General features: G+C 39.8%; 1 protein-coding gene across 1 annotated transcript in view; it reads left to right on the forward strand.

The window, feature by feature from the left end:
- EPHA4 (EPH receptor A4) overlaps window positions 1–13,752 on the forward strand; it is a 135,809-nt gene extending 122,057 nt beyond the window's left edge. Inside the window, exons 15-18 of the mRNA XM_037143607.2 lie at window positions 2,360–2,553; window positions 5,491–5,646; window positions 5,984–6,900; window positions 11,298–13,752. Of these exons, the coding sequence (XP_036999502.1) occupies window positions 2,360–2,553; window positions 5,491–5,646; window positions 5,984–6,098 (465 nt within the window). The 3' untranslated portion in view covers window positions 6,099–6,900; window positions 11,298–13,752. The remainder of the gene's footprint in view (window positions 1–2,359; window positions 2,554–5,490; window positions 5,647–5,983; window positions 6,901–11,297) is intronic.
- Window positions 13,753–14,878: the final 1,126 nt, after the last annotated feature.

Here is a 14,878-nt window from a genome sequence, read left to right on the forward strand (position 1 = left end):
AAATGAGCGAATAAGTGTGTGTATTCATTTAATCATTTTATGATTAAACTTTCCTTTATTTTAGTGGAGAGTCATGGTCAAATGCTCATAATAGCAGATGAACTAAAGATTTTGTTAGTTTCCCTGCCCTAAATATTTTCAGACCTGGAGTTTTAATAGTTTCTATATTATATTAAAATCACTTTGATTTTAAATTTTCAATAGTCTAGCTTTATTCATGAAAAAGCATCTGAAGCATTTGTCTCCCACAAATAATACTGATCTACATTCATGGGTATTTGTCTTGGTGTTGGACTCTGTATAGAGCAGGAATCAATAGGAAATGTAACTGGAGAATTACTTTCATGTGTAGAAATCATTTGGCATAGAGTGAATGAGTTAATGTAACTTGAAAATACGTCATTCTTATCAAGTTATTTGTTGGTCTTATTTTTATTTTTTTAAAGATTTTCTTTATTTACTTCTTAGAGAGTAGGGAAGGGGGAACGAAAGAGAGGAAGGGAAAGTCAGTGTGTAGGAGATACATCCGTTGTATCTCTCTCAGGTTGCCTCTCACAAGCCCGGCAGTGGGGAACCTGGCATGCAACCCAGGTATGTGCCCTGACCAGAAAGCACATCTGTGACCTTCCGCTTTACAGGCTGGCACTCAGTCCACTGAGCCACACCAGCCAGGGCAATATTTTGTTGGTTTGCATCCTCTGCTCCACCTTCCCCCAAAACATTCAGCAGTAAACTGAGAAACTATGCTTGCTTGACCCATCAGCCATCTTGCAGGCTGGCAGTGGGTAGGGAGCTAAGGAAAGAGTATTAAGCAGTCTGAGGATTTACAACACATTGTGTTAGCCCGGCATTAGCCCAGTGCTGCTTGCGTTGTCATCGGTTCATTATGAAGTGTTTTCTTTAAGTCTAGAGTGAACACCCTGCACCTGGAAAGATAAAAGAAAGGGAGAGCATCAGGCTGACCTAATGTGATTACCAGAAATGAGTAGAATCATGTTCAGGAAGGTAGGATATAGAAATCTACTTTAGAAGGAGACGTAAATTAATACTAGTACAACAGGATGTTGGCAAAAATTCACGGGACAAAAAGGACCAGAGGGCTTAATAAATCACAAGATGGTTGTAAAGCTTAAACAGTGCACTGGTTAAAAAGGCAACACGTCTTACTGGTACAGAGAAACTGGACCCAACTGAACTGACCATTTGGTGTTGAAGACTAATTTTTCAGCAGTAAGGACGGGGAATCCAATGTGGTCACTGGTTGTTTTGCTAGCAACTACAGTTTTTTAAGCAAATAAAACCTAACAAAATCCCCAAACAAGCAAAATCACCTCCAGAATCTCATAAGATACCCATAAACAAAGTTTATGAGTAGCCAAGAAATTATGAAGTAATTCCCCTCTTTAAGTTTGGCATGAGTCATGCTGTATTGCATTACTGGGATTTACGCCACGAAGAAGGGAGGTTTAGAGAAAAGTCAATAAGAAAAATACTGTAATGCCTGTGAAGACAGATTAGAAAAATTAGAATTAGAAGAAAGACTGTTGAATGATTTATTTCTGTCTTATTAGTCACTCTGGGTAGTAAGACAATTATCTCCTACCATGTGAACTTTTTTTTCTTAGATGTGGCAGGGTCACCTTTAAAATATAAATGCCCTAGAAGAGGATTATTTTTTTGCTATTACTATTAATTTTAATCTACTTAGCAACATAACACCCTTAACAAGGTCAAATGACAGCCAACTGAGACAAAGAAAGAGATACAGAGTTGGCATATTGGTGTATTTTGGTCTCCCGGAAATAGAAATGTTTGGGCATCTAAAAAGACCAAGGAGTGTGCTATTTGAGAGGTTGGCGGTGTCTTCCGGATTGGGAGGTCTGGAAGGTAGTCTCTGTTTTGGACCCATTAGCTGTCTGAATGAGAAGGCACAGGTTTAAAATGATGCAGAGTGGCTTCCTGAAGAAGGTCATTAACCAGCTCACGGTCTCCGTTTACTAAGACTTTTTAGCAGATGCTGAGTAGTAGAATGGGGACGGTCATCGTCTTGTGATTTCTGAGGGTCAGACCTACCCCATGTTGTTAATCTGAGTGGGTTCTAATCACTGGGGCACTCATGCGTCTTTACAGTTTCAGGCTGGCATGGCTTGCCATTTGAGAATACCTCATAGCAACAGCTGACTCCCCTACCCTATTGCCAGTGATATGCAGGGCCAGCTTGGCTTCTATGGAGAAATTGGAGGTGTTACCACATTCACACTTACTGGCAGCTTAATGTAAAGGGAACTTGCTGATCAGGATGGTGAACCATTAACAACAGCTTGCCTGGCAGCTTAACATACTCTGTTTTCTTCAATAGGTGATTAAAGCCATTGAGGAAGGCTATCGGCTCCCCCCTCCCATGGACTGCCCCATTGCACTCCACCAGCTGATGCTAGACTGCTGGCAGAAGGAGAGGAGCGACAGGCCTAAATTTGGGCAGATTGTCAACATGTTGGACAAACTAATTCGCAACCCCAGCAGCTTGAAGAGGACGGGGACCGAGAGCTCCAGGTGAGCCATGCTTACTTAACAGTAATGTATGAAAGAATGCATTAGAGATGGCAGGCCAGGGTGACTCATGTTAATTCCTGCCTTTTAGTAGGAGGGCGCTTCATGGCTCTCTGCAGCCTGGGTGGTTTCTTAGTTATTGGAGTATTTATGGAAGTTCTCTTCAGCATTTTGAAGAGCCAAATACCTGTCAGGCCCAAGGAATAGTAAGAAAAACAAATTTTTTTTTTAAAAAAAGCAACAAAATAATGAAAGTGCTTATTTCACGATGCTGGACCTGGACAGTTAGAAAGAGGGATGAATGTACTTTTGGAAGACATTCGGGTTACCGGATATTATATTTTGAAAAGGGAAGGGACACTGGGTTTGTAAAAAGTAAGGATTAGAGGACAACTCTTTATGCACTGCAATTTTAAGCTGAGTTATAAAGTATTGATTGTCACAGGAGATGCATTAGGCTTCAGTTCTTAAAGTTTCTCTTTTCTGAGTCTTTCAAGAGTAGTAGAAAACAGGACCAAGAGAGAAACTGATCAAGAAAAAAGGCAAGCAGACAAATGTTTGAGAAGTGTTTTAAAAGTAAAAGTGATTCAACCACCTCTAAAAGTTGTAGTTTTTCATGGGGAAGAGCAAAATGAAGTGCATCAGTCCAGAAAGAAAATAAAGATACTGTAAGCCCTATAGTTCAGTAGGAACTTTTCTTCAGAGAGGCTGAGCTTTCCTGGTTTAAGGTTTGGGATACCTAGGTACCAGCTCCATTGAAAAAGATGTAGAAGACCATCCTTATCAGCTAAATGATTTAAGAGGACCGGCACAATAAGACCAGGTGATTCAGGCCTGCATGAGGTGAGGCATCGACTCCTCTCCAAATCTGTGCTTCTCAAAGGCCTCACTCTCTTTCATCATGACCTTGAGTTAAAAACAGAAGGACATTTTTCCGATGCTGTGCAAACCCTTCCTGTTGGCCAGAGCTGAGATGTTCTCCTCTAGTCCTTCTCCTGAAAACTAGCCTAAAGATGGCACACAACAAGGACCATGCTTATTGTAATGCATGATAAAAGCATGTGTAGCAAACAGCACTGGTGCCTTCTGTTCTCTTTTAGTCTTTCAAATTCCCTGGCCACTATACAAAGGGCTTAGTGGTCAAGCACTTCTGCAATAACACCAGGCTGAATTCATGTTACTTCTGCCACTTGGGAGATATGTAACCTAAAATAAAAACCCTAACATTCCTGGGTTAGTTTCTGTTCTTCTGTTCACTGGGGGTGGGGGGAATAGATGGCTCTCAAGCCAGGTTTCCAAGAAGTTGGCTTTGATCCTAACTGAACCTCCAGCTTCTACACCTCCAGCTCCAGAGCCCATGTGCTGTGTTTGAGAGTCCTCAGGCCAGTTGTTCCTATAAAAAGCTCGGAGACTTCCAGAACAAGCTTGAGAATATTCTATAGTATTCATTGATATGGAGTGAGGATATTTCCATCCTAAGGTCATTCTGACTTTCTCAGATACCAAGAGTTTGCACGTTGCCTATTAATGTTCTTGGCTTAAAGTTAGAAGTAAATGCAAATGGTTGTTCCTTGTTTAATAATGAATATTTGAATTCGTGAATATTCAGCACTAATGTCTGAAATTCTATGTGGTAATATTTGCTATTGCTTCAAAACCGGGGAAAGAACTATACCTTGATTATTCTTGCCATAAAAATTGGCAGAATTTTACTTAGAAAATTGGATATAATTGAAATAATGGGCATGAAAGGACACAAAGGCAGAATATTTGGGTGCAAAACTACTTGATAAAACAAGTCTATTAAGATATTTACATAAAAGTAATGTAAATCAAAATAACAAGTAAAAATTAAAGTAAAAATGAAGTTGCATTCATTCTGCTATGCAGAAGATAAATCAAGGCATTATATTGATTTTATTTTGTTTTTACAAGAAAATAACTTTTTTAGTTGAAACTTCAGTAATGATACTATGCTTTTGATTTAATAGTTTGTCTCAAGCAACATAGTTGCAGGGTGAAAGTCATGTAAACATGTTAAAATAAACTTCATTCCATAATTTCTAGAGAGAAGAGAAATTTGTTGTTATATAGGTAATTATAGTAAAGGTAGTATAAAATACCCTGTAAAGGACAATCCTGTGATTGTAGGTATTTTCATGATGACTTATGAGTTTGTTACTAAATACTTTTCATTAATAAATAATTTATTACATATCAATATTATAAAGAATGGCAGAATTCCTACCTTGAACTGTAGTTGCTCTTAACAATGACCTAATATATAACACCTGTCCTGAGAAATGAATAAACTAATAAATAAGTTAATAACATGTGCTCATATTTTGTTGAAATGATTATTTAGGAGCCCCAGCAAAGGAATACAGGAGCACATTCCACAGTCTGAACAATGATCAAAGTGGCCATTCTTCCTTCCCGTCTTGGCACACGTGTTGGTCAGGTCAGGCATGGGTTGATTAAAGGGGATTAACTCCCTGCTGTCTCAAGTTTGTTCGAATGCACTGAGACTGCCTGCAAACCTGGCTGGAAACAAACTGGACTTGAATTCTTGCTGCTTTCTCCTTCCATCCAGCGTGGCTGGTTGAAGTGCACAGTTTCCCTTACTCATACTCCACTGGGGTTTCCATAGTTGCTGAACTAAAGTCTGTACTATTCAGCCCTGGCAGGGACTGGACTCTCTGCAATCTACTTCAGCCACAAGGGCTCCCCAAATCTTTCTCCCAGGCTAGGATGTTAAAAGACCTGCTATAATCATTAATGCACTAGGAAGTTCACATGAAACAAGTATGGGATATGAACTCAGGAATAGGCTGATGCTAACATGCTTTAGAAGATTTCGCTTGCCTGTCTCAGGCAACCTGACTTTGGAGTCTTGCTGTCTCATTGATAGCTGTCTACACTTTCTTCCTCCATTTCCAGACCTAACACTGCCTTGCTGGATCCAAGCTCCCCTGAATTCTCCGCCGTGGTATCAGTGGGTGATTGGCTCCAGGCCATTAAAATGGACCGGTATAAGGATAATTTCACGGCTGCTGGTTACACCACACTAGAAGCCGTAGTGCACGTGAACCAGGAGTAAGTACTCAGCGATGTAACACAAAAGGGTAAATCTAGATTTAATAGTATTTCCCTTTTTTTTTTTTTTGCTTTGAGCTGCATAATCATCCTACCCATTATAAAAACAAAACCCCAACTGGAATGCCTTTCATTTTGATTGAGTATAAATTGTACACAGCCTTTATAAAGCACCTACATTGTTGCCTTAAATTGCTTAATTAAACATGTTAATAAACCTGCCTTGTTGTGCTGTATGAATTGTGGCCGATTCAAACATGTGTCTGCATGAAGCTCAGAAAAGAATTTCTCTGCCCTCCTAACGTACTCTCCCTCCTGTCTCTCCCCCTCTGCATAGTGACCTGGCACGAATCGGGATCACAGCTGTCACACACCAGAATAAGATTTTGAGCAGCGTCCAGGCAATGAGAACCCAGATGCAGCAGATACACGGCAGAATGGTTCCCGTCTGAGCCAGTACTGACTAAACTCAAAACTCTTGAAATTAGTTTACCTCATCCATGCACTTTAATTGAAGAACTGCACTTTTTTTACTTCGTCTTCGCCCTCTGAAATTAAAAAAAAAAAATCTATCTGCAGTGTTGCTTGGTGTACAGACTGCTGGAAACGAGCTTACGGAAATGACCACCGTCGTTTGAATTCGACCTGGAACAAATTGTTTCTCAGAAGTACTTCCTCGGTCACCAGTTTGTAAAATACACGTACCTGTACAAATAGGACCCCACCTCTGAGTCTTGATGCCATGTTTGCTACCAGACACTGAGCTTCTCTGAGACATCTGGTCCTTTCTCCACTGGGAATTACAGCCGTGGTATTTTGTTTGTGGCATAAATTACAGTCCTCCTTCTTTCACTGGAATGAAGACCAAGCCCAGGCACACTTTTGAAGGACTCGCTTGTAGCTTTTAAGGCTTGGTTCACAGTAGGGGGAGAAACCTAGGTAACAGCCATGCGGATCATCCGTGTTGCTCTTTCGATGCTTAGGCCACTGGGTGGCTTGTGATGACATGAGGGGATGAACAGTAAAGGAAAGTGGATTTAAAAATAATAATAATAATAAAACCCGAGCACCATATACATCCCCTAACTGGACAAACAAGGTCTGTTTCTTTGGGCCCGAGGCTGTGCCATATAAAGTCTTATTTTGGGGACTACAGATTTACTGTTACTACCTTAAGGATAGCGGACTGGGACAATCTTGAATAGGGAACTTTCATACTTCCCTTCTTTAAAGAAGCAAACCCCAATCTCCAAGGTAAGGCCAAAAGAACCAGCAATGGTTCTTTCTCCAGTGAAAACATTGTGTTTTTGAAAATTAATTTTATTTGAGACACTGAGCAGTAATTTTTTTTTGACTTCTGTGAGGGAGTTTGGGATTCTTTCGGTATTTCGGTTCTCTCAACAAGGGGTAAGGAGACCCAAACCAATATGGCTTCCCTACTATTCTTCAAGAAGAAGTAAAATAAAAGCCATATTCAATCCGATTCAAGAGCATGGACTCTACTGGCTGTGCTTTCTCTTATACAGGGTTCTTCTGGCCCTTTGGTGCCCTTCACGATATAAATATTTATTGAGCATCTTCTGGGTACCAGGTAGTAACCTTGAACCTTGTTGGGTCATGCACATGTCCATTCTTCAGGGAGTTTGCTTCAATTGTGAACCCTCTCTGTTAGTCTCATTTTATGCTGTGGTCTAATAGCCCTTGTACCAAACAGGATGAGCCAGGGAGGATTTACCTAAGTGTCAGTGGTGAGACCTGGAACTCACCTGAGTTTCCTCGTTATCAGCAAGTGACCTTCTAAAAAAAAATGTGTGTTTCTTCCAGAAAGCCCTTTAACCATAAGATGCTTCTATTTTAATCCTGGAATTTTCTTCTTGAAACTTGTAAATGGCTTTGTTCATGCCTAACTTTTTTATCTAGACCAATATTAACTTTTTAAAAAACTTCCATCTTTATCACCTTTAAACAACAACTTGGCTGATTTTAATGCCCCCCCCCTTGTTTTATCTTCAAAGCTATTACAGCGAAGAATATTAAATTTGATGTTCTCAAATCATGACAGATTAGGAAAAACCTTTTGCAAAATTAGTTATAAAAGCTTTTCTGTTTAGAAGGAATGCAGAATTTGTTTTTTAAACTGCCTCAACAACTCTCATATCATCACCACTTTTGCTAAAAGTCTGGGAGTTCTGGATATTCATGATAAAAGGTGGCAAATGTAAATTGGGTATTTCTTTTTTTTTTAAAGTGTAAAATTTTTTTCTTTCAGAAACACCATGGATTATTTTATATTCAACCTTCATAGACTAATTCAAATAAGATAACACTATGGCATTATTTTATAAGTAGAGAGAGAATGTTACCTTGCATATATTGAATAATTAAATGTTTTGCTTTCTTAAATTCAACAACTTAAGGCTTGAAGTATTTTTCTAAACAGTGAACATATTCAAAACAGAACATTTTAAATGAGAGGGTTGATTCTAAATTACTCGATGTTTGTGTCATTTTGTTACTTCTCAATATGTATCTCTTTAAATGAAATAATCAGGTGGGGATTCAAAGAAAGGTAGAATATGAAACTTTTATTCAGAGGTTTGCCTTCTGAATCTTAAATTTAATGCATGCAGGAGTTACAGTACACGCCAATGGAAAAGCCAGTGAAGGCCTTTCCAAGTGTCTAAAATAAATTCTAGTAGCAGTAAGAGTGGTAACATCATGACTTCCACAAACATATTTTAGAAGAGCAATGTGAAGACAATAGAAATGTTGCATTATTTCCCAGGGCCTGGAGCCAGACTCAAGCATCTAGACAGCTATGGATTCTAAAGCCAGATGAGGTGTGGACCCTGGGAAATTCACTCCATGTTTCTTTGCACCTCAGTTCCTCCACCAGGAAATTAGAGATAATGATACTGTACTAATAACCCCTTTCCTAACATGCGGTATTGTAAGTGCGTATGAAATACTATTATGTGGGGCATCCTGAACTTTACATAAGAAAGGTGTTCTCTTCCTCCGCGGTTTCCCAAGTGTTAGTCATCCCTCTTTCACTTGTGCATCCAGATGTTTTATTGCGACAGGCCAGAGCGAGGTGAAATGAAGTTCAGTGCTAGGGAATCAAACAGATGAAGCTTCTTCCCTTTATATGGATTTATGAATGTTTGGGGGTAAATGTGCATCTGTACAAAAAGTGGTAAACCTATGAAATGACACCTGTGTTATTTAGCCTGGAAATTCATGAAGTTTGTTATTTTGTAATGGAAAGAGGGAAATACACAAGGAAGAGTCATTGCCATGAGAGCAGCTGCGTACTAATGACACTTTGATGTCTCCATGGCTGACTCAGAGGCACAGTGCTTTGTTTAGTTAGTCACAATGACAGTCCTATTCTTTGCTGATGATCCCACATATACCACATGCTCTGTCTGGTCTCTGTCCCAGCGATTCCCCATGATAAAGGAGTTGCCTGAATTCAAAGGAGAAAAGAAGGTTTATTTTTCTCCACTCTGGCTCTGGCATTAAGTAGACATAAACCTTCGTGTTCCCACACTTCTCACTTCAAACATCTAACATACACATGGTCCCCAAATATTACAAATATATTTATATAATATACATTTACATCTAAGTGTTGGGAAGAAGGGGTTGGAGAACTGAAAGAAGACAATTCCTCTTGATTTTTAAAGGAAATTAGTATTTTTATTTCTTACCTTTTGTTTTTAAGTATTTTTTATTGTTTATTCTATTACAGTTGTCCCATTTTTTTCCCTTTTGCCCCTTTCCACCCAGCCTACCTCTCTAGACCACAGTTGAATCCCCTCTTTGTTACTCATACCCACACATCCTTCATACCTGTTCTGTGACTAGTCTCTTCCCCTTCCACCATCCGCCCCCCTCCCACACCCCCTCCTACAGCTACCAGCCTCTTTCATGTTTCCATGTCTCTGGTTCTGTTTTTTTTTTTTTTTTTCATTAGCCCATTTGGGTTTGAAACTACTCTTTCTCTTCTAAGAACGGGATTTGTAGCAGCGAAAGATCACTGCCTTCAAATGCTCGCATATCCATTTGGCGTTGGCTGCACTGCATTAGAATCTTAAGGTCATGGTCATGTTCTACTTTTATTTGATATAAGTACCTGCCTGCATGATGAAATCTTTGCATGTTCAGATTTCAAAACTGCATTCGATGGACTTACTGATTTCCTGAGAAGACACAGTGAGAACGATAGATCTGATTCCTTTTCTTTCATTTTCCGTAACTGTCAAAATGACGATGTTGATAAGTGGCTTCTTAAAGATCTTGCTAGTTACACCCTCACCCCATTTATAATTTTTAATTGCTTAAAAATTTCTATCTGGTTTCTATAATTACTGTACTATTTTATCAGAAACCTTTATTTCTCTCTTTCTAAATAGACTAAAGTATTTTCTAGAAGTTTAAAATGTTCGTCTCCCTCAAAGAAAATAAAATTTATTTATGTCTCTCACACAATAAATAAACCACCTATTTATATATACACACAAGCAAATGAATAGGTGGTTTAATAAAATAAACAAAATTGTCTGTGCAAATACATTTTGGTCTTAGTCCTTGCTCCATACTGGAAGCCACCAACCACCAAGCCTGGTGACTGTGGTCACTGGGGTGGGAAATGTAGTTGAAGAAGCAGTCTCGGCGGTCAGTTGTCATGAAGGAAAGAGAGATGGCTTCTTTTGTTTTGAGTTGATGTTTTGGTGAATGAGGAGCCCCAGCGCGTTCACTACACTGTGCCAGCCTGTTCAGTTCTACGCTGATGGGCATCTGCGGCAGATTCATTCTTGGTGGGCTTCAGCCCCCAAGACCAGTTTCCCTGTGGCACCAAAACTCTAGTTGTGCCCATGGCCCTGGGTCCCCTCTCTCTCTGCCTGTCCCGAGCAGATCGTATGGATCCACCCAATACTTTATTTTCTTAGTTTCTATTTTGTCAGTTGTATTGTTGACTGTTGGTGGATTGGGATGTTTCCAAATACAGGGTAGGACAAAAGCAAGTTTATAGTTCATATGGGCAGTAATACAACAATTAATAAATAATCTGAGGATAAACTCGGTGTTTCACGTACCCACATCAGCAAACTGAATTTTGCCCCACCCTGTATGTCTCCTAGATACACAGCTTCCCGCTTTGAAACAACTGCATGTTAGTGCCCGGGCTGTTACCGCCAGACCGGTTGCCTTTCGCCAACTCTAAATCTTTCTCAGCCTACCCAGCTGAACCATAACCGGTCAGAATTTTCATTTCAGAGAGAGGCTGTTCACACAGAGCTACAGATTCAGATTGTGAGGGTTCTTGTCCCACTTTTGCCACTGGAGCATTTATGACCACAAGCAGGTAGCATAGCTTGTCTGCACTTCAGTGTCCTCGTCCGTGTAATAGGAATAACAATAATGCTTCCTCAGAGTGTGATAATTAAGCTGTGACTATACAGAATTTTTTGGTCATTGTCATTTTTCAGAGGAGGAAGTGAGAATTCATGATCTCCCTCCTGGACTACTACTTACTGAGTCATACCAACTCCTGTGTACCTGTACACTCCCTTGCAATATTGGTTGACCAGTGGCTGGCAATATTAGTTGATGCTTTGTCTAAAGCCTTGTTCTTCTCTCTCCAGGGAGTAGACTCTGCTATCTTGGCCTCACAGCCCTTCCTGTTGATTACAAAGCCCACAGAAGAAAACGGAACACACCCTGCTTACTTCCTTCTCCGTGGATTTCTTCTGCGGCTACTGTGCGAGTTCTGGAGGAAAGACACACGTGAAACAGACGCAGCACCTGCAAAGAGTAAATGCACGACTTGCAAATCTCCTTTCCAGTGAAAGAAACAGCAGACATTCAAGGTTCGGCGTCTGTTCTCCGGTGGCACTGAGGAACGTACTGTCTCATAGCACCAGCTCTGCAGAACCCCTGTTCCCAGACTCCTTGTGGTTTTATTTATATGTATTTCCATATCTCATTGCTGTATGTCACTGCTGCATTGGTGTGGCAGCAAGTGACCAAAGGCTACAGGTTTTACTATGGACACCAGGTCAGGTGCCACCATGCAAAACAAAGCCAGTTCCTATGAGCTGCCTATGATATGCATTGCTGAAGTAACATTTTACCCAGGGTGTGCCATTGCAGTGATATAAATATATTTTTTTCCTAGACTAAATATGAGCTGACTATCTGTTTTGATGTGTGTACATAGGCGTGAGTGAGTGTGTGTGCGTGTGTGTGCACGTGTGTAACCTCATGCTTAGAACTGCCTGTGAATGTTGTGGAATGCTACACCTGGAAAGTTCTGGTTTTCCACCGGTTCTGAGATGAAGAGCCACACGAGGTAGCGGGCCTGGAGACCATGCCCATCCCCTTAGACAGACAACCCGGAAATGTTAAATGTCCTGTATTTATATTGTATTTCGTAGCTGCCACACTAACCTTAATAGGTAATAATACAGCTTTGGGCAGAAGCGTTTTCACCTTAGTGGTGGAGTAATATTAGAATATAAACCCATGTCAGTGACAATCCATCATCAAAGTCACGAATTCTGACCGAACGCCTCATCTGAATCACCAGTTCCTTGATGGAGAGAGAGAGAAGGGGATGGCATTTGTTTAGTAACCCCAAATGGAGTACAAGTAGCCTTCGTTTTCCTGCATAAATGGACTTGACGAATGCGAACAGATATATGCAATTCCTATGCTTTCGGAGATGAACGTAGACATGCGTGTCAGCTTTGAGATGATGTGTCCTGGATTAATACTTTGTCTCCCACTATCACAGAACAATACATGCCAGGTTAGCATAGTTGGGATTAAATGGCTGCAAGCAATTTCAGGTGCCCAATGACATGGAAAGTTCTACAGTTGTTGATAGAGAGCTAACTCCGATGGCCCACACAAGTACATCAGCCTTCTAGAATCTGAGGTCCACTGTGTGAAGATTCTGTTTTGATATGATATGTATACCAAACTCCAGCCAACATACTGCCATGTTTCATAATCTGAGTGGCTGCCTTGCTTGTTCTAAGCTATGGTTGCAGAAACTGTGGCCATTTATATAAGCTATAACATCAAATCAGGGAAATAATGGGAAACAAAAGATTCTGAACCCTGTGTTGTTGAATCAGTGAAGAAAATCGTCAGTGAATATTTATTGCATTCCGTCAGGGTGTATGGCATTGTATTCTTATAACTATGCCAGAGTGACAAAGTTAATTCACCCCTTTGGGGGGACTTTAATATATTTTTAAAGGGATGTGCCTATGCATTGATGCCTGAAAAATATGTATAAAGAAATGAGGTTGAATCTCTGAGCAGGTCACCTTTCCTCTAGAGGTAAGGGCAGGAGGCCAGCTTTAGGGGCTGGGTCTAGCCCCAGGAGTGAGTACTGGCCCTAGTGAGCTCAGATCTACCGTTAGGAAGCATTAAGCTGACCCCCTGCACCAAATCCAGTAGCTTCACCATGTGTCCACTGGCCCCAAATTATTTTTAACAATATTATGAATAAAATGTTCTGGTGTGTTTTAAAAAGTTACTTTGAAGAAAGGCTGTGCTCACTACACGGCTGGTGTGTGTGTTTTGAGACCTCTTGTATTCAATCTGTGAAGGATATGTGTATTAATCCATACAAGCTTATAGCCTCAATATTTGTCTGAAGACACTTAAATTCTGACCAGTCAAGGAAAGTTCTAGAAGCAATATTTTCACTTATTTAACATTCTCCAAACAACATCAAGCATTGATACACACTGAAAAGTGTATTTTTTTTATCACTCCAAGTATGTTGGAATATGCAAGGACTGTGGTTAAAATTAGAATGTATAAGGCATATTATAATTTAGTTCATCTGAAAAAGGAATTAACTGAACATAGAGTCATTCATACATGTTCCAAAATTTGAGCAATCTCTTGAGTTAGACATAGATTTTCTATTTTGTTTTAATTTGTCAAGATATTTTTCTTCCCTTCATAAAACTTAGGTACACATAACTTATGTCATTTATTTATGGTCTTTTATACCTAGTTTGTAAAATTGTAAAATAGCAAACTAAATGCAAAGGGTTTGCATTTGAAAACAATAAAGTAGTTGCCATATTCAAACCTGGAATCTAGTTGTCTCTTCAATGATTTCTACCACAGATATGATGGTTCTAAGCTAAGTAGTTGTCGGTTGTCATTTGGCGGAAACACAAAATCTTAATTGCATTCAGCATACTTATTTAGAGGATAGATAGTACTGACTCTTAAATGGGCCTCCCCCTTGACAGCAACGCATTAGCAAATCTGACTTAGATTCTGTGAGATTTCCTGTTCCCTTTCAATGAGACTGAACTTTGGCTGGAATTCAGACTCCACCTCTTACCCATCATTCAGTCTGGGGCAAGTTTCTTAACTTACCTGTATCCTTTTCCTTGTCTGCGGACTGGCAATTACAATGCCAAGAGCTTTTATGAAGACAAACACCATATAATCTCACTCGTAACTGGATCTAATGAACAAAATTAACTAATGAACAAAATGGAATCAGAGCCCCAGAAACATGGAACAGGCTGACAGCTGTAAGAGAGGAGGGGAGGTGGGAACTGGTTGAAAGAAGGTAAAGGTGTTAGATAAAGAACATATATGAGTGACCCATGGACATGAACAATGGTGTGGGGATTGACTGGGAGTGGGGAGTAGACTGGGAAGAAGAGGCAAAGGGAGAAAAATTGGGGCAATGGTAATAGCATAAAACAATAAAAAAGACTTAAAATATTAATTAGCACAGTGTCTAACCAAAAATCAATGAATGGTAGCTATTTTCAAGAGCCTTTTTGATGATATAAGCTGTCTTTTCTAATATTCCAAGTTCTACATCCTCTCAAACACCTTTGCTATTGATCCAAATGGCCGGCTACCCCTTTTACTGTGAGTTTTCACTCTGGATCTTTAGATCCTTGGCTCCTTGAGGGTACATTGGAACTCCAAAATTTGGTACAAATGCTAATGATTATGTTTTGTGTTTTGATGGGCAGAAAGACCAGATCAGAAATGTCATTAAGCTCCAAATTAGTCTGCAATACAAAAATAGTAAGGATGCATGTTCTCATCATGAATGCTTTCCTTATTAAATAAACTACCAGTTGAATATACCCCTTTTTAATTGAAAATGAGGCTCAAGACTTATAATAATGTAATAACCGAAGTCCTTAAGAGCAACTAGCTTCAAAGG

Source organism: Artibeus jamaicensis, unplaced genomic scaffold (genome assembly GCF_021234435.1).
Source record: "Artibeus jamaicensis isolate MK-2021 breed Jamaican fruit bat unplaced genomic scaffold, CSHL_Jam_final contig_1015, whole genome shotgun sequence".
Classification (NCBI taxonomy): domain Eukaryota; kingdom Metazoa; phylum Chordata; class Mammalia; order Chiroptera; family Phyllostomidae; genus Artibeus; species Artibeus jamaicensis.